This window comes from Lissotriton vulgaris, chromosome 4_1 (assembly GCF_964263255.1).
Source record: "Lissotriton vulgaris chromosome 4_1, aLisVul1.2, whole genome shotgun sequence".
In the NCBI taxonomy this organism is placed as follows: Eukaryota; Metazoa; Chordata; class Amphibia; order Caudata; family Salamandridae; genus Lissotriton; species Lissotriton vulgaris.
In genome coordinates this window covers 484,232,544-484,251,567 of record NC_141691.1, presented here as the reverse complement: position 1 = coordinate 484,251,567, position 19,024 = coordinate 484,232,544, and the positions used below count along the sequence as shown (strand labels likewise).

The 19,024-nt window shown below is 45.2% G+C and overlaps 1 protein-coding gene across 1 annotated transcript in view; it reads left to right on the top strand.

The window, feature by feature from the left end:
• LOC147718874 (glycine receptor subunit alpha-4) overlaps positions 1-19,024 on the top strand; it is a 502,630-nt gene that overhangs the window by 197,844 nt on the left and 285,762 nt on the right. The window contains exon 3 of the mRNA XM_086966795.1: positions 18,032-18,255. Coding sequence (XP_086822921.1) covers positions 18,032-18,255 — 224 coding nt within the window. The remainder of the gene's footprint in view (positions 1-18,031; positions 18,256-19,024) is intronic.

Below are 19,024 nucleotides of genomic sequence, written 5' to 3'. Positions count from 1 at the left end.
TAACTGCTGGTATATTTTGAAATATTTGTACAGTGCATTTACGTGTATTTACATTTTGTGTTAGAAAATAAGATATACTACAGCCTTTCCTTTCACACTTCTTGTACTCATGCAAGATATAGTTCGCTTTACAAAATACGTTCCCTTTGCAGTCAGAAAACGAAATGTAAACACCAATCTCCGTGTTCAAACAATAAACAGCAGCTTGTCAGAAGACAAGTCTTGAAATGTGACCGCTGGCTTTGAACGTGCAGCAAATGTAACAGGACAAACTCAACATTTCAAAGCATATTTATTGCTCACTCACCTCCGAACTCCAGCATGGTTATTTCTGGAACTGCTGCAGCCCCTCCCCCCCCCTCCCCGCACTCCTACTTCCAGCGTCTATGACTGTGAATGGTGTTCAAACCTTTGAATATCATTTTTGCTCCAGACTCATTTAGTTCAGGGATATTAGGGCTGGTATTGTTTGACCTTCATTGTTAAATTTGAACCGCTTAGTCCTGGGTTATTTGTAGTTTCAATATGTATTTCTTAAGGAGCCCTGCATACATGGTGTTGTTGTAGTCTAGGTTGGTGATTATCATTTGCAGAAGAAGTGTGACAGGAGCAACGGAAGAGTTTTACGTGACAGAGTTAGATGGTGGCTGTGCTTTTCACCAGCATAATATTTGTGGGAGTTCAGAACTGCAGCATTGTCTCAGGCTGTTTGGTCTTTTGTAGTGGGGCTTCAGGGGTTTTCCTGAATGTGGAGTAATAAGTACATCTGTAGTTGGGCTGAACATCTCCTGGGCCATATTTATTTTAGACCTAATTAGTTGTAGAACGTTTCTGCCAGACAAAAGACTATGCCCTCAAGGCATCACATGATGTTGGACTGGTTTTCCAAGCCAGCGCCAGAAGGACTGGACTGGTTTTCCAAGCCAGCGCCAGAAGGACGTGGATCAGGGGGTGCGGTGCATCTGAATACATCTGAAGGTGGATGTGATATTGTTGGAGGAACTGAGCCAACGGATACTTTGCAAGCATTGAATATAACTGGAAAAGTGATTTGCAGAATCCCACTTGCCTTCTTTGCAATGTTGATATCTGTGATGAAGGCCTTGATGGATTGAAATGTCAAGCCAGGGAATCCCATTCGTTTCTGTTGCTGGGAGAGAAGAACCTGATGTTTGACAGTATGATCTATGACTGAAATATCTTAGAAGATTAGGAATACTGGTTAATTCCTATTCACTGCTGTGAAGAGGCCTTCTCTGATATTTGTCAGGAATGCTGCAGGGCCACTGCCTGGCGTAAGCACGGTTAGTTCGTTGAGTAATAGTTCCTTGGCTTTGAAAAACACTTGTAGGTGGTGTTTGACTTCATTCTGGGGCCACTTAAAAAATAAGCGGGATTGGGGATATATTGGTGCCTGCCCTTTTCCATGGGTCTTCTGTTGGGTTCTCAAGAATTGAAGTTATTGAGCATGAATCAGAGTTATGGCTGTATGCCCTGCAGGAAATTGGGTTTTATAACGTTTGTACTTATATCGTGAGCAGACCCTCAATGAAGTTATTCATCTAATTCGCTGTGCATGATTCAATCAATAGGTTGTCTGTTTTGATTCCTGTAGGACTTGGCCTTTTTGGCTAAAGTTTCCTAAACTTTTTTGCTTTCCCCCTAGACAGTTTTTCTGACATAGAGTTGCCATTTTAGATGCTTTGGGTACCTTGCCACTGCTGATCAGTGTCAAAGTACAAGTGTTCCCTGTGTAAAGTATAATGCTAATTGGTTGGTCATGATTGGTATGTTTGCTGTACTACTAAAGTCTACTAATGCAAAGGTGCATGGAGAAGGGAAGCATGTTGTCGTCCTGACAAGTGTAATCACTTGTCAGGACTTACTTTCCCTTTTTTTACACAGTGGGCACCCCTGTGGTAGGTCCCGGTTAACCCCTGGACAGGGTGCAGTGTAAGTAAAAGGCAGGACATATACTGAGGTGTGTGCTATGTCCTGAAAGTGAAAAACATTCCATTTTGTTTTCCACTGGTGAAAGACCATCCTGCCCATAGGACAGAACGGGGAGGCTGGGTTTTGTGTTTTGTTAGCCTAGTTTCCTATAAGTTTAAAATGGAGAGGTGAAGTTTAGTATGTATGAACTCACAGTGTCATAACAAATCTTTTTATGAAAGTGGTTTTGCCACTGTGTGTTTAGAAACCACTCTCTTAGAAAGTGGCTGAGTTTTGTGCTTTAAGCATTTCTGTGTGTCTGTGCTGAATGTGGATTGACTGTCTGGATCTGAGAAGTGAGAGGAGCTGGTTGAGGTCTTGGCCCCGGGAGGGGTTGAGATGGCATCAGGCAGACCTGCATCTGGAGAGTAGGCGAGGAGAAGCTCCGGGAGGTGAAGAGGCCTGGGTTGCTGCTATGAAACAAATGACCCGTCTCCTGCTAAGTGATTAAGCATACAGGCCCCTCAGTATCAACGGGAGAAAGGTGATACTGGGAGAGAGACACCCAGAACTGATTTATGCAGGGGTTAGGGACCCCTGAGCACAACAAACTTCAAAGACATTTAGGGGTAACTATGAGAGCTGAGGCTCCTGAACGTTGAAGTAAAAATGGATTGAGACTGAAAAGGCTTGGACCTACTTTGTGGTCAAGAGGTACCTCTGCTAAGGAAGGAACAACTGAAGAGACTTCTGGGAAGGACCAACACTTGCTTTGTGATCTGGGGCTGGTCTGCAGTTTGCTGTTTCAACCAAGGAAGAGGCTATTAGGACTGTGCTGTGTGCGCTGAGCCCCCCTGCTTGAAGAAGACTGTGCTTTGTGCTGTGTCTTTTTATCCCAAGGGCTCGAGGTGAGCTGGCTCCCTGTTTGGAAACATAGGAACATAAAAGTTTTAGGAGATGTTTCAGCGGTGCGGTGGGCATGTGTTGTGGCAGCTTGATTCCTCGGAAGGTGTGCCCTGTGATCTTGGACACATGGAGGCAAGGTAAGACTCTGAGGTTCCGTAAATCTGAACCCGTTCAATAAAAGTCGTCGTATCTAGACGATTTTGATATCAGCGGACCGCAAATGACGAGTGCCGTATGTACGAGTGTTTTCGTCATAATTGATCAATGGGAACACTACGTATTCAGGGATTTTGTTCGAACCTACCGGTTCCATTTTGTGTACGGCAGCCATTTTGTGGTTGCCCTCACATAGGCCGATGACTGTGGCCGAACGAGTCTTTGGGACACGTACACCTTTAGCTGACTCTTGTGTGACCTGAACGAACTGCCTCCCTTGCCCGAAGCTGACCTTGTTGAGCCAGTTCCTTGTTAGGCAGCTCGTCAGATAGAGATCAAAGAGCAGGACATTGCTGAGTTTATGGTACAATTCAGAAAAGGGGGTGGTGATGAATAGAGTGTCTGAATTAAGCAGACCACTCTTACCCAGTCCAAAGATCAGGACTTGATCCATCACCGTTATATATCTCACTGCACCATCCCAGCTCAGAACCTGGCTATATGCAAATCAGTCTGTCCCTGGCCCAGTACATCATGGGAACAGGACAGACTAAACTACCAAGCCAATTCATCACCAGAAAGGAGACAAGCTACCGGGGACCGGTTTCTGTCATTTCAGCCGTCTTCGGCCCGGCTTGCTTGAATCCTGATAGTGCAGTGAGAAAGGGACTCATGTTTGAGTATACCCTGCAACACCTATAGTGGCCAAAAACGATTCAGAAAAGGGGGTGGTGATGAACAGAGTGTCTGAATTAAGCAGACCACTCTTACCCAGTCCAAAGATCAGGGCTTGATCCATCACCGTTATTTATCTCACTGCACCATCCCAGCTCAGAACCTGGCTATATGCAAATCAGTCTGTCCCTGGCCCAGTACATCATGGGAACAGGACAGACTAAACTACCAAGCCAATTCATCACCAGAAAGGAGACAAGCTACCGGGGACCGGTTTCAGGCATTTCAGCCGTCTTCGGCCCGGCTTGCTTGAATCCTGATAGTGCAGTGAGAAAGGGACTCATGTCTGAGTATACCCTGCCACACCTATAGTGGCCAAAAACGATTCAGAAAAGGGGGTGGTGATGAACAGAGTGTCTGAATTAAGCAGACCACTCTTACCCAGTCCAAAGATCAGGGCTTGATCCATCACCGTTATTTATCTCACTGCACCATCCCAGCTCAGAACCTGGCTATATGCAAATCAGTCTGTCCCTGGCCCATCACCACCCCCTTTTCTGAATCATTTTTGTCCACCATAAGCGTGGAAGGGTATACTCAGATGTGAGTCCCTTGCTCATTGCACCATCAGGATTCAAGCAAGCCGGGCCGAAGACGGCTGAAATGCCAGAAACCAGTCCCCGGTAGCTTGTTTCCTTCCCAGTATAAGAATTGGCTTGGTAGTTTGGTCTGCCCTGTTCCCATGATGCACTGGGCCAGGGTCAGACTAATTTGCATATAGCCAAGTTCTGAGCTGGGATGGTGCAGTGAGCTAAAAAACGGTGATGGATCAAGCCCTGATCTTTGGACTGGGTAAGAGTGGTCTGCTTAATTCAGACACTCTGTTCATCACCACCCCTTTTCTGAGTTTATGGTACATGCACACACCCTTCTATCTTGCTTCTCATCTGTTTCTGTTCCTTCCTTTTTATGGCTTAATTGTGGTTTGGGTTGAGGTCCTTTTATTATGGGTTCGTCCGGCCTGTCCGAGCAAGAATGTTGGGTTTTGCCTAGTCATTTCTGGTGGGCTGGACAACCGAAAGTGGGTTTGTCGTTATGCGATACTTTTGAAATGTCACTGTTCGATTGGTCCGTTTGTAAATAATTGATGCTATCCAGGAATGTGATTTTTGGCATAAAATACGATGTCTCGCTCTATGAAATTGTGCAGTCTCTAGCGAACCACCCGTGTTGTGCTTCGTAGACCTCTGTTCCTGGTTGCAGCCAATAAATTTGGTCTTTGACGTCACCGAGAAGTGTCCCGTGTCTCTGTTTGCCAAGACAGGGGAACTGGAAGACATTGGGCGTTTTCCCTAGAGCCGCTGGGTTTTAAAACCCTGTTCTTCAGTTGGCGCCCAACGTAGGGCCACTTTAGCAGTACCGGTCCAAGCCTGAAGATCGTGGAAGCTTCGTGTGAAAATTCTGGAGGAAGGCCTGCCACTTCATCGACCCCTGTATGTCTTCGTGGTCCGAAAGTCTTTGCTGCGAGGTTCCCCGCTTTCCGACGGCTACGAAGGACTGCTGCCCTGACTATCGCCCTGTCTTGGAGCCATTAGACGATTTGTAGTGCAAGACAATAGACGGGTCTTCTGGCGACGTCATCGACATTTCAGTTAAGTATGAGTGGAGCGTCTCCCATTTCTTAGTTTTGTTTTGGGTATCCCCTTGGGATCTTTGATTTGGGACTTGCAAGCCCCAAAGCCGAGGGACTCGTGTATTCGCGAGGCTATCGTCTTTGATATTCCCTTGAAGTTTGAAGCTAGACTAGTGAGCGAAGATGCCTGGTCTTAGCAGACTTGGAAAGATATTTTGTTGTGGTTGTAATAGGGATTCCTGATTGGAGGACTCGTGTCCGGTTCCTCCGATTGGAACTCTGACTTATGAGCTCTATTTAAAACATGGTGTGGGCCCTATTACGTATAATGAAGTATGGATTAGGTATACCAGGAAAGATGGTGTTCTACAGTGGCCCCGATATGGTAGCTTTGAAACTGAGATTTTAGACAATTTAGAAGTCAAACTGTTCAAGAAGAAAGTCCGGCCGGCGATGTTTGACTCTTTCCGCCTTTGGCGAAAGGAAGCCAACCAGAAAGAAATTAAGTTAGCGAAGAGAAATAAACGAGAACGAGTTATGTCAATGGTGCAAGCTGCTATACAGTTTAGGGATAACAAAGAAGAACAAGAGAGCGAACAGTTGCTTAGGCAACGTAAACTGGCTATAGATAAGTGCTATCCAGCATTGCCATCTCAACAGCAAGATGAAAAGAAAGACCTTGAGAAAGATCCTTTGATGGCATATTTGTTGAGTTCACCACCCCCTTATGTGCAGAGTGCTACAGCACCTCCACCACCCTTAGTTGCGCAACCTCCGGTTGCTTTGCCTCCTGTGGTTCGACAACAGCCAGCTTCTCTTCAGTTGGCTCCTATTCCTTTGGCGCAGCCTTCTCAAGGGCCGCCGACTTTGCTACCTCCTTCGTCTGCTACTCCTACGCCTGTATTGTCTACTCCTTCTGATACTGCTCCTATGCATGCTTCTGCTCATCCTGTCTTTCCTCCTGTCCTTTTGTCAACCTCTCCTTCTGTACGACAGAGAATGACTGATACTGTTGCTGCTTTCTTTTCTCCTCTTCTTGGGTCGTCAGGTATGACCCCTGTTGCAGAGCGTAAACACTTGCGTAGTCAATTGCCTGGTCCTGATGAACGTTCAGTATTGGATCATTTAGCGCGTAAATGGGTTACTTAACCTTTGCACTATAGTTTTGAGTGTGTCATGGATGTTTTCCGTCAATGGGAAGCACCGACGCAGAGATATGTTTTTGGGACAATGTGTGCTTTCCTTCGTGAGGAATGGGAAGATGGTGAATTGGGACGAGCTCCGCCTGAGTTGTTTCGTATACAGTCTGAGTTTGCGAAGGGAACTATAGTGGGTATGGATGTTGAGAAAGCAGTTGCGACATTGTTGTCGTTTAGGAGTGAGTCTCTTTCTAGGTCGTTGTTTGAGCCTGATTCTTCAGTTCGGAGAAAGGCGCGACAATATCCGATGAGAGAGGTTCCCCCGGTTTGGAGACCGGGTGATGCAGCTGCTAATCCAGCTATTCCGCCTCATTTTCAGAGTGTTTGGGTGCATGTTCCATGGAAGCGAGTTGAAGTTTTGGCCCTTAAGCAGTCTTTGCCTGATCCACGTAAAAATCCTGCAGGGTACTATAAGGAATTATCACAGACTGCGGATTCATGTATTATGAATCTGGCCGACATAGACATGTTTGGGAATGTTGTTCCACAGCCTATATGGGGAATGATTCGTCATACGGATCATGTGCAAGAGTTAGGTGATACATGGAATAATATTAGGGCCGCAGATGCTAGACAAGTAGGTGGTGCTAAACCAGAGTATTTAGTTGCTGAACTCCCTGGTAGGATTGTTAATTACATGAAAACTTTAATGCCTGCCGTGAGTGTTAATTGGGACAAGTTGTCTGCATGTAAGCAGAAGAAAGACGAAAGTGTGTCCGACTTTTTCACTAGGTTCGAAGAGACGTTTGTCGATCATAGTGGTCAGGACATGAGTACGGAAGGTGGTCAACGGTGTTCATTGACAAGTTTGTGCATAATTTGCTTCCCGAGTTGTGCAATAAATTGAAGGATTCTGAGAGTGCTTGGGCTGTTTCTTCGTTAGCACATATTTTGGCTACTGCCCAGTACTATGAGAATAGGGATAAGGATGAGAAAAAGAAAGCGGATAGAAAGACTAAAGAATTAAAGACTAAGGTTCTTTTACAGCAAGCGCATCCGCCTCGTAATAGGCAGAGCGATTATCAGCAACCTCATCAATATCAGAGAAACTCGCGAAGGTTCGAGTCTTCTCAACAGCGTTTTCCTGTAGGCCCTAATCAGTGTGCGTATTGTAAAGAAGAGGGTAATTTCAAGAACAGTTGTCCGGTTCTGTTACAGCGCACGAATGGTGCTTCTGGTGTGAGAGGTCGAGGTGTTCAACAATCTCCTAGAGGTAGAGGACGTGGTGTGTTTTCTCAGGATGCCTGTTCCTTGCCTCCACAGAATTCTATGAATTGCTTTGATCAGCAGAATGGTCAGCCTGGTAGGACAGCTCAGTACTATGCGGACGATTACTACGTCGAAGGTGAGAATATGGATGGTAATGATTGCTAGGACAGCCATAGACAAAGAGAGGGAGTTGTTTCAGTTCCAGTAGATCAGAATGGACCTTATGTTGAAGTGTTTGCATCAGGTGTGTCAGAGCCTTTTCTGTTGGATACTGGTGCTGCGAAGAGTTCTATCATGCATTCTAAACTCCCTGGCGCACCTTGAATGTTTCAGTAGGTTTTTCTGGCGCCCCGGTTACGAATCCGATCTCTGGTCCGTTGTCTATTTCTGTTGGACCTTGTGAATTCGAAGCACCCCTCATTCTGACAACAGGTTGTGGTGAGAACTTGTTGGGATTAGACGTGTTTCAAAGATTGTATGCGACGCTACATTGTTCTCCTTCAGGAGTACAGCTTACATTGGGTAAGAGAGTGATCTCTCCGATGTAGTTATCTAAAGATAAACTTCCTGCTGAATTGTCTTCTCTCCCTGATTCTCTTTGGGCAACTGGTCCGAACGATGTGGGTCTTTTGGAGATTCCACCATATGTTGTGACGTTGAAAGCGAATGCTAGATTGCCACGTATTCCCCAACATCGGATTTCTAGTGATGGTGAACGAGCACTCTTGCCGATCATCTATGATCTAATTGAGAAAGGTGTGATTAAGAAACAAGAGGTAACATGTGCAATAGTCTTCTTTTGCCTGTTCTGAAAAGAACTGATTCTTCACAGCCTCCTGTATATAGGTTTGTGATCGATCTCCGTGAGGTGAATAAGATTGTAGTTCCGCAATTTCCTGTTGTACCTGATATCACCGCTTTATTGACTTTGATACTGGCTTCAGCCACGTGGTTTTCGGTGATTGACTTGAAGAATGCTTTCTTCAGCATCCCGATTGCCGTGGAAAGTAGAGATATTTTTGGTTTCTCTTTAGGAGGCCGAAGTTTCCGGTTTAAGCGCGCTCCTCAAGGCTATTGTGAGAGTCCATCTATCTATACCCAGGCTTTGAAAACACAGCTTGATTCGATTGTTTTACCTTATGTGCTGCCCTTATTCAGTATGTTGACGATCTGTTAGTTGCGGCTGACAGTGAAGAGATCTGTAAAGAGGCTACTTTGTCGTTGTTGAGTCATTTGTCTGATTTCCATCATAAGGTGTCTCTTTCAAAGTTGCAATATTGTCGACAAGAAGTTACCTACTTAGGTCACCTCTTATCGAAGGAGGGAAGAAGATTGACCCCAGAAAGAATTCAAGCGATTGCGAAAATGAGTGTGCCTACGACACATAGAGAAGTGCTTGCTTTTCTGGGTATTACATCATACTGTAGACAGTGGATCCCTAATTTCTCGTTGCTTGCGAAGCCTTTGATAGCTCTTACTGTTAAGGATACTCCAAATCCTATTCCTTGGACTGACGAATGTCAGAAGAGCTTTTCAGAATTACGCGATGCGTTGTGTTCGGCTCCTGTGTAGGGTACTCCCGACTACAGTAAGCCTTTTACATTGTATGTCCAAGAGAGAGAGGGATGTGCATTGTCAGTTTTGACTCAGCAGTTCGGCGATAAGCAACGTCCATGTGCTTATTTTACGTCGACTTTGGATCCGGTAGCTAGAGCGTTGCCGAGTTGCTTGAGAGCTACAGCAGCAGCGGCTGTCTCGATTCGACAGTCTGCTGGTTTGGTGATGGATAATACATTGGTTGTGATGGTTCCACATGCAGGGGATACCTTGTTGAATTGCACCAAGACACAGCACTTAACTAGTGCTCGGTTGTCAGGTTACGAATTGACACTCTTAGCGAGTCATGTGCATATAAAGAGATGCAACACGTTGAATCCAGCTACGTTGTTGCCGATTTCAGTTGAGACAGATGTTACTGAACAGCATGATTGCTTCCTTAGGACAGAGGAAGAAACGAAAGGGAGGATAGACCTTAGGGATACTCCTCTTTCAGAGTGTGATGGTACCTTATGGGTTGATGGTTCGTGCTTTAAGCTTCCGAATGGTGATACGACTGCGGCATATGCTATTACGACTTTGCATACGATTGTTGAAGCTGCACGTATCCAACATAATTCAGCACAAGCAGCAGAGTTTATTGCATTGACAACAGTGTGTGTGTTGTCGAAAGGAAAACAAGTGACTTTGTATACCGATAGCCAGTACGCGTTTGGTGTGGCTCATAGTTTTAGACGTTTGTGGAAAGAGCGTGGGTTCCTGACTTCGCATGGAACTAAGATTCAGCATGGTCAGTTGGTGAATGAACTTCTTGAATCTCTTACTTTGCCATTGCAAGTTGCGATTATGAAATGCAGTGCGCATAAGAAAGTTACTGATGATGTTGGTCATGGTAATGCGTTTGCAGATGAAGTTGCGAAAGAAACTGCGAGAGATGTGATGAGTCGAATGTATGTTGCAGGTCTGGCAAGATGGGTTCCGGATAGAAGTATGTGTGAAGATACGATTGAGAGTGTGAAGTCCATTCAAGCTGAAGCTACAGAGAAAGAGTTGAATGAATGGAGAGAAAGTAAGGGTAAATTGGATTTGAATGGTTGTTGGATTGAGTTGTCAGAGCATCAACGTTGGTTGTTACCCGATGCGTATGTACTTCCAGTGGTTACGATGGCTCATGGAATGGCTCATATCAGTGTGAAAGGGATTTGTAAGTTGTTAGCTACAGTATGGCACAATGCTGGAATTCCTAAGTGTGCAGAGAATTTGGTCAAGAATTGTATGGTGTGTTTGATGTACAATCCTGATAAGGGAACTCCAACTCCAGCTGGTCATTTTGCTCCTCCAACGTATCCGTTTGAGGTTTTGAAGTTAGATTTCATCCACATGGAGAGGTGCAACAACCTGAAGTATGTGTTAGTGGTTGTTTGCTCTTTTTCAAGGTGGGTGGAAGCATACCCTTTGAAAGATAACACTGCCTTGTCCACAGCGAAAGCCCGTATTAAGGAATTTTTCCCTAGCTATGGTTTGCCGAGAATGGTCTGGAGAGACAATGGGAGTGAATTTGTGGGTCAAGTGATGAAGAGAGTGTGTGATGGGTTAGGAATCCGGCAGAAATTCCACGCTGCAAATCACCCCAAATCAGCTGGTCTGGTAGAATGCTACAACGGCACCCTTAAGCTAAAACTGGCCAAAATTCAAGCGGGCTCTGGTCTTCAATGGCCTGATGCCTTGCCGTGAGCGCTACTGTCCACTAGAAAGACTGTGCATTCACGAATGGGACTTAGTCCTTATGAGGTCGTGTTTGGTCGCCCGGCAAATATTTGGGGAGTGCCGCGGCCGACAAAATTCAGTGAGATAGAGCACCCTGTGTTGCTTGATTACCTTTATGAATTGACGGCTAAATTGCGTGTTTTACATCAACAGGTTCATGATACCTTGCCACAACCATCTGAAGATCCAGGACATGCTATCAAACCTGGATCCTGATAAAGAATTTCCAGCGGACCAAGAACGAGCAGCCCCGCTGGATTGGCCCCTACTTGGTTCTTTTATCTACACGGTCACCAGTGCGAGTGCGCAGTAAAAAGAACTGGATTCACGGCGTACATTGTAAGAGGGCCCCTGTGCCTCTGCCGTATGACCCATGGGTCCAGAAAGGACTTCCTGATTCTGAGACTGAAACCGTGCCTTGTTTTCTGCCTTTTAGCGATACCCGTTTGATTGGAACGAACTCTGAACGTGAAAGCGACGATCTTCTTCAAGAAGCTGTGCCTCCGTCGAATCGTTTGAACACTTCTGAACCTGAGCTTTTGTTTCGAGAACAGACATTGCCTGGCAAAGAGCGTTATATTTTGCGACCGAGAGTCGCTGGACAAATAAAATAATAAATTCTTTCTTTGCTTATTTTTCAGGGTTTAGCTCTCCTCCAAGGAACTGTTTTGTTTTTTGTTTTTTGAACCACCATCCGGGTTCAGCTGTAGGGCCGCGGTGTCAAGTCTTTGGAGTGCAAGCCGAAGACGTTAGGTCGATGGTTCTGGTTGGTCTAAGGGCGTTACCTGGACTGACAGACGCATCCCCTAGCGCGGTACACCCTACTGCCGCGAACAGCACGCTTAGAGGATGGAGTTTTTCAAGATGGAGAGACCTGTTGAAAGAATGAGCTTTAAGAGCAAATTCTGTAAAGTAATGAGCAGAAAGTGTTTTTTAATATTGTGTTTGTTTATGTTGTTTAGCTTAACCCCTTCGATGCTCATGACGGAATGGTTCCGTCATGAGTATCGGTTGAGCTGTGCTCATGACGGAACCATTCCGTCATTACCACACCCATTAACATTGGGGCCCAGCACCGATGATGAATCTGGGCAGCAGCCATGAGGTTAATGATGTTTTTAATTGGATATGTGACATTCTCTTTTCAAGTGACGTTCATGCTCACTACACAATCTATGCCTCCTCCTACTGTTTCTTCACATTCTTTTCACCCTCTGCCCGAACATGAATCTGTCAAGAGAATGGAATTTGCTAATAATTCCTTTGTTCAGCTTCTGCACCAACACCAGCTAGTAGTGAACACGACTAATTGTTGGGTGTGTGGCCTTATGCCCCATACTACTGATAAAGGTATTCCTTACCTGGTTTTGCCTTTTAGTTACAATGGTTCTGTATGGGCATACAGAACGATGTTCATCTGTGCTCGTGAAGTCTATCCCCTACTTTCTGTGAAAGATAGTCCGAAGACAAGTGCTCTAGTTAAGGGTATAGTCGATATGATTAGAGGAATTAGTTCCTATGAGACAATCCCGAGAGATGAGACACAAGCATACATAGGATGGAACGTGACTGGATATGGAGTTAGTCTGAGTGTTAACCAGCGAGCGAAAAGATCCCCTCCGATTTGGATAGTGCCCCATCAGGGTCATTATTGTCTGCACGGTAATGGCAAGAATCCGAGAGCTCAGTTAGGGAAGAGTGTATGTACTGAGACGTATGTTTTTGCGTCCCAGTCTTCTCCAGCGTTTCTAGCAGCTAAGGGTACCTATTTCATCTGTTATGATAGAGCGTATACATGGTTGCCCCCTGATTTCTCGGGCACATGTTTTGTCTCGTTCCTGTTGCCTCCCACGTATACAGCTGTGGCAGATTACCATAAGACGAGAGTTGTTAGAGGTGTCTTCAGTAAGGAAGATACAGCAGGACAAGAATTTGGAGATTTTCTGAAGTGTTTTCTGCCGTTTTGGGGACCTATGGCTAACAGCAGGAACATTCAACAGTTGACGAGAGTGGTTGAGTCCACCATAGTCGAAACTGCCGGTGCCCTTAGTAACTTGACTGCTGAGCTCCAGTCGGATCGCCTTATGACTCTTCAGAACAGAGTTGCATTAGATGTCATACTTGCAGATAGAGGAGGGGTATGTAAATTGATTCAATCGAGCTGCTGCGTTTTCATTGCAGACAACGCTCCAACAGTTTTCCAAGCCATTTCCAAGCTACATAAGATCTCCGAGTCCGTACATGTGGACGAAGGTGATTGGTCGTTAATAGGATGGTTTTGGGGATTGTTATCCACGTGGGGATGGAAGATTCTGATGGTCATTGGGATGATCTTAGCTATCCTTTTCCTGTTCTGTCTCTGTGTGCAGTGTGCTCCTGCTATTTGTGGCCTTTGTGCTACTTCATGTGCGAGGAGACCTGTCCAGAGAGAGTTGCTAAGTACTAGGATGATGCTACAGCAACATCTTGATGATCTGATGAATATAGACCTGGATTCAGACTGACATGGGTTTGAGTTTATTGCCTATGTAAGGGCAAAATGAGGGTCTGAGGTTCCGTAAATCTGAACCCGTTCAATAAAAGTCGTTGTATCTAGACGATTTTGGTATCAGCGGATCGCAAATGACGAGTGCGGTATGTACGAGTGTTTTCGTCATAATCAATCAATGGGAACACTACGTATTCAGGGATTTCATTCGAACCTACGGGTTCCATTTTGTGTACGGCAGCCATTTTGTGGTTGCCCTCACATAGGCCGATGACTGCGGCCGAACGAGTCTTTGGGACACGTACACCATTAGCTGACTTTTGTGTGACCTGAACGAACTGCCTCCCTTGCCCGAAGCTGACCTTGTTGAGCCAGTTCCTTGTTAGGCAGCTGATCAGATAGAGATCAAAGAGCAGGACATTGCTGAGTTTATGGTACATGCACACACCCTTCTATCTTGCTTCTCATCTGTTTCTGTTCCTTCCTTTTTATGGCTTAATTGTGGTTTGGGTTGAGGTCCTTTTATTATGGGTTCGTCCGGCTTGTCCAAGCAAGAATGTTAGATTTTGCCTAGTCATTTCTGGTGGGCTGGACAACCGAAAGTGGGTTTGTCGTTATGCGATACTTTTGAAATGTCACTGTTCGATTGGTCCGTTTGTAAATAATTGATGCTATTCAGGAATGTGATTTTTGGCATAAAATACGATGTCTCGCTCTATGAAATTGTGCAGTCTCTAGCGAACCACCCGTGTTGTGCTTCGTAGACCTCTTTTCCTGGTTGCAGCCAATACATTTGGTCTTTGACGTCACCGAGAAGTGTCCCGTGTCTCTGTTTGCCAAGACAGGGGAACTCGAAGACATCGGGCATTTTCCCTGGCGCCGCTGGGTTCTAAAACCCGGTTCTTCAACATGGACGTGCTGGGTGCATGTTTTGGTGCACAGGAGGCATTGGTGAATAGCACCTGGTCAACGTGTGCATCGAAGGTGAAGTGAGTCTCGTACACACAGAGTGCGTGTCGTGGTGCACTGCTGGCACTGGTGAAGAGCGCCTGGTCAGCGTGTGTATCAGAGGTGAAGTGAGACTCAGACGTGCAGGGTGCATGTCGTGGTGCACCACAGGCGCTGGTGAAGTGCACCTGGTCAGCGTGTGCATCGGAGGTGAAGTGAGACTCATACACGCAGGGTGCGTGTTGTGGTGCACAGGAGGCATTGGTGAGGAGCACCTGCTCAACATGTGCATCAGAAGTGGAGTGAGTCTCGCACGTGCAGGGTGCATATCGGGTAGCACCTAAGGCGCTGCTAAAAAGCACCTGGTCATCGAGTGCAACGGAGGAAAAGTGAGGCTCGGACATGGTGAGCGTGTCATGGTGCGGCCGAACCAAATATTTCAAGTGCAACTGATCACTTGACCCTACCCGCACTGCGTAGTGCAAACTAAAGTTTGCTCAATTTATACCAACAAATATATGAACTCTAAAATGAGTCTTACACGATTTTAATTCAAAATAAATATCTTTTGTGTTGTATTCTGAATATACATATTTGTTTTGTGTAATCAAATGCATACAATAGTTTAACATTTGTTTCATTCAAACCATTTATTTTGTGCAAGTATTTTTTGTATGATACATTTTGGATTAAAGTTTTGGAGGTTAGCTAACTCTTTCCCTCCCAGCACACTTCTCCTAAACATATGGTTTTGAATTACATTCAGTTTTGATTGTTCAATATAAATAGGTGTGCACAGCACAAACCAATATTATATGGTGCGGCCGAAGGCATTGGTGAAGAGCGCCTGGTATCAGGGCACCGGAGTTGGAGTAAGTCTCAATGAAGCAGTGTGCATGCTTTGTTGCAACCTGGGACTGTGGAGGTGATCAGCGGCTCATTGTGTGCACCGGAAGAAAGTGAGTCTCTGCAGCGTGGTGCGCGTGTCTTGGTGCCAACTGAAACCGCAGGGAGGAGTGCCTGGTGAACGTGCACTCGGAGTTGACGTGAAGTTCCATCAGCATTGTGTGTGTGGCCTCATGCCAGAGGAGACACGGAGAGTGCTGTGGTGAACTTGCACCCGGAGTAACATAAGCTCAGAGGCGTGGGGTACGTGTGCCCTGCGGCCACCTGAGACCCCCCGGCAGCCCCGGAGGAGCTGAGCTGCTAGGCTGAGCTGCTGAGGCCCTTTGAGAAAGTTCTGCATGGAAGGCCCAGTTCGCTGAAGGAGGAGAGGAGAGTGGGGTCGCTCCCCAAGTAACGTGGATCACTAGCTGGGTGGCTTGCGAGTTCGGAGGGACACTCAGTCCTTCTGGTGAAGTGAGCCTTTGCTTCGGCACAGATTGGGGCCCAAACTGACCAAAGTTGTGACAGTACTGGGACCAGAGTGAGAAGCTGTACTTTATGTCATATTTGATACGTGTGGGGGGCAACTGTTATCGAAGAGGCTGATTGTCGTAATACACATTGCCAATATTGCTGCTAACGAACTGCCGTTCTGTCTTATGACGCCTGACATTATTTCTGCATAACGAAGTACACGATTGTAGCGCCACGCAATGCATTATTTATCCATTGCAAAGTACAGGATGGTAATGGCCCGAATTCCATTATTTCTTTATTGCAAAGTAAGTGATTGTAGCTACACATTGCATTTTTCCTTAATTGCAAAGTACATGATTGCAGCAATGAGCATTGCATTATTTCTTCATTGCAAAGTACGTGATTGGGGTGTGACACATTGCATTATTCCTTCATTGGTCAGTACATGATTGTAGTGGTATGCATTGCATTATTTCTCCCATTTCAAGGTACTGGGGTGTATTGTTATGCATTGTATTCTTTGCCCAGCATAGGATTGTATCGTTACACAGTGCCCTATTGTTTTCAATTGCAACATGTGTGATTCTAGCATTACGGCCAGCATAGCATTTGGAAAGCGGTGGTTGGGACTTGAACCTAGCAGCCAGCGGGAACGAATATTACCCTTTATTATATGTTGGCTTTTATATTGTGTGGTCTGAACCTATATCTTTCTTTATAAAGTTTATACTCGTTTTATCAAAGGTGTGTGGAGTCTATTTGTGGTTTCACCAGTGGGTTGCTGTTAGTGTGGTTGCACATACTGTACACTTGTGACTTGGAGATAGGCCTACTTGCTCGTGCTAAGCTACTAAGGGGGTGAGCAGGGCTATCGCAAACAGTGTCCTCAATTGGCCTAACGTTGAGTGAAGAGTCCCAGGTCTCCCATTTGTTGACAGAGGTGAAGGACGGGGACTCCGGCTTTCAACAATTCCCTTCACTTTTTTCAAGCCCCTATCATGGACACATGGGATACTGTGAAAGAGGCTTCTACTCAATGGGATGGAATGGAGATGCTTCAGTGTTGCATTGGGTGGGCAGTTGAGTGGCTTCAACATCTGGTTCGTTTAGTAATGTTTCTTGGTACAACAGTGCAAGCCATGATGTTGTGTTCCTTTCCCCATAATGTACGATTGGCACATAGGAAAGCAGCACTGGTTACTCATCTTGGGATCTCTCACAATACATACCAAGGTATTTTCTGCCAAGGTAACAGGTGCAAGTCAGCCTTTCTTCAATCATAATGCATACTATAGTGCTTACTGAGTTATCCAAAAATAGTGAAGACAATGAATGCTGTTTCTAACACTACAAGACAAATTGTTCTGAGAGCTAGTGACAGTGTAAAGCAAAACCTAACGAATGTACACCCATTCACATGTGCACATGCACATGCATGATTGCACAAAGACACACACACAAATGCATACGCACTTCCATGTTAACTTGCTGTACCTGTTCATATACACTGACCAGGTGCAGTGTGATAACTTGTAATGTTCCTAATTTGTTTCTGCTGAGTTTTACATAGCACAAACTTGACCCAAAGGTATCAGAGTGCTTTGCATGAGCACCAGTTACGTTACACAAGGACACATTAATTTTTGTTAGGCACGGGGAGATTAAGTGATTTGCACAGAATCACAGGATGTTGAGTGTCATTACCTGAACTCGAACCTGGATCCTCAGACTGGAGATCGACTGCCCTAGCCCATTAGGCCTCATATATGTTACAGCAATTTAATCTGTTCAGTTAATCTCTTTGTCTCTATGTATCCAGTTGAATAAATATATGGTGCAAAACAATGTATCTATGGCACAAAAAGTTTGTCTCAGTAAAGCTTTGACCACGTGACAATAGTGTCTAACTCAACCCAAATTAAATGAGTTCACCTAAATTGTAATTGTTATGAGACATATATAAAGACTACTTGAATGCAATACATTCAAAATGCTGACAATGCACATTCCAAAGGGCAATACATACAGTCCAGTGAAGGGTGATGTGTGGATGGTTCACATTTAATGCTTCTGACCTACACATGCTCTCTCATTGCAGGTGACATTGCAAGGGGGATCATATTACATGGTCCCCGCACACTCAAGCGCTGTCTTGGCCTTTGATATGTGAGTGATTCTTGTGTTTCTTTATCATCCCAGGATTACAGGGTAAATGTCTTCCTGCGACAGCAGTGGAATGACCCCCGGCTGTCATACAGGGAGTACCCCGATGACTCTCTGGACCTCGACCCTTCCATGCTGGACTCAATCTGGAAACCAGACTTGTTCTTCGCCAACGAGAAGGGAGCAAACTTCCATGAAGTCACCACGGACAACAAGCTCCTCCGGATCTTCAAGAATGGCAATGTGCTGTACAGCATCAGGTAATGTCTGAGAATTGTGCTGTGGTGGGAAAAAGGAGCTAATGGAACCTAACAAGGAGAGAGGAGAATCACTGCCTAACATGCACATAGACATTCACTGCCTGTTTCAGTCATGCCCATTATTCTCTATGACAAAAAAACATCTAAAACCTTTTAAATGATTAAAACACAGTTGCAGCTGGTGCAGGTAAACGCAGTGGGGCGTGGCGGAGGTGAAGTCAATAGACGACGGAATAGGGAAAATAAAAGAAATAATACCACCTACCTTAAGCGATGCGAATATTATTTCTGAGCTGAGTTTATTAATCGACATCCTGCATAGCTTGACTCAGACAAAAGATTAACAAAATTGGAAAGTCAATGCAGTTATGATTTCAAACCTTAACCATGGCGAGTGTTTATGCACGTGTTCTAAACATGAACATACTTGTTTAATGCTTATGTTGGCGCAGCCATTCTTCCAAAAACATTTCTTATCTTCACTAAACCTGTGTCATGAAGGCGATTCTGCAGGGAAGCAATGGTTTCTAACCCCTTTAAAAATATTAATTAGAGTTCTTGCCACACGTGTAGACAAAAAAGAACTAGGCTACAAAAATCGAAGGTGAAAATGTATGGAGTGGCCATTTATGCAGGCAGCCATTTCCATTAACCTGAATCATGAGGAGGTTCAATCCTATCCTGAAAATGCATGATTCAACAATTAAAATGTCCTTCAAGGTATCTCAGACCACTTTTAGACATGTCTAACCATGAGCAAATATTGAGC